At 38.4% G+C, this 1,443-nt stretch overlaps 1 protein-coding gene across 1 annotated transcript in view; it reads left to right on the top strand.

The window, feature by feature from the left end:
- The window catches only part of LOC102671330 (serine/threonine-protein kinase N), a 35,188-nt gene that overhangs the window by 23,396 nt on the left and 10,349 nt on the right, over positions 1-1,443 (top strand). Inside the window, exon 6 of the mRNA XM_006621854.2 lies at positions 72-226. Within this exon, the coding sequence (XP_006621917.1) occupies positions 72-226 (155 nt within the window). The remainder of the gene's footprint in view (positions 1-71; positions 227-1,443) is intronic.

Genomic DNA, 1,443 nt, shown 5'->3' with positions numbered 1-1,443 from the left:
CCAATATATATATATATATATATATATATATATATGTATGAAAACCATGATGGATAACTTTCTAATTACAGACAGGTACGAGCCTAGTTTGGAGTTAGCGTTGGAGGAAAGGGTGGAGGAGCTACGACATCGTTTACGAATCGAAGCCGCGGTTGTGGAAGGGGCTAAGAACGTGATACGTCTTTTACAAAGTGCCAAAGTCGCCGATAAGAAGGCCTTAACGGAGGTATGTATCATTTCCTGTTCAATACACGCGTTGATACGATGCCTGCGCCATATTGGAAATATATATATATATATATACGTCGTGTAATGAAAAGCTTTTGTATCGTTTGTGTGCACGTTGTACCCGGATACGCCGTCGAAAGAGAGCTATTGATAGGTATATTCTACTTAACAGACGCGTCGTCCCTTTGAAAGCCGCGTGTATCATTGTACAGCTTTCATACAGCCGCGCCAAGAATATTCATTCCCATCGCTTTCCATCTATAAAATCTCGCTCGAAGTCGGATGTACCGCGGAAATGAAATCCTGTTTCGTTTGAAAACGAAAGAATTGGATTCATCCGATAGATTAACTCAAAAAAGTAATGGAAAAAGGGATAAAAAGCAAAATAAATAATATTCTCGTAAAAACGAGAAAAATTGTATTATGGAGCGAAATATATATATATATTTTAATATAATAATTAATATAATATTATTAATTTATATATGTATATATTTTGGTCCATAATACAATTTTTCTCGTTTTTTACGCGAAAATATTATTTTATATATATATATTAATTATTATATTAAATTAATATTAAAATATAATAATATTATATATATAACCAAAATTCGTCATGAAGATTAATGATTGTTCGAAAAACGTGGACACGAAGCTCGTCATTCTGACGTAAGTACCATTGTGTCTACGTAAATCGAGAGAAACGAGAATTCGCCATATGGGTGATCTCGATACACGAGATATCGAAGTCGAGTGAACGCGTTCGACGTAAACGACTACGTCGAGTTTGAACGGGCAGTGGCGTATACGCCACCGGTTCTCGAAATAGAATTGCCTAATCCCCGCTACCCCATCGTCTTTCTATGACGCCTTTTCGGGTCGCGCTTAGTTACCACTTCTCGAGGGGAGAACCCAGTCGTAAGCAACGCGATAAACCAACGACATGTGCGCCAATCAACCGCGAACCGACCGCTCAACAAATGTCTGTATCAAGTACTCGGACATTCCTGGAGATATTCGTAGATAATTCACACTACCGCCAATAACAGTCACAAACTATGACCTGAATATACTGAAGACTGACACGATATTCCACCCAGAGTCGTACTACCGTTGGACGTCACTACTCTTCTGCGTACGATTCTGATACAACACATATTTCGAGAAGACTGACGTGTCTGTTCCGCGAGATATCGAAAGGAATACAGCTGT

This window comes from Apis dorsata, unplaced genomic scaffold (assembly GCF_000469605.1).
Source record: "Apis dorsata unplaced genomic scaffold, Apis dorsata 1.3 scaffold_642, whole genome shotgun sequence".
In the NCBI taxonomy this organism is placed as follows: domain Eukaryota; kingdom Metazoa; phylum Arthropoda; class Insecta; order Hymenoptera; family Apidae; genus Apis; species Apis dorsata.
This window is presented reverse-complemented; position numbering and strand designations above follow the sequence as displayed.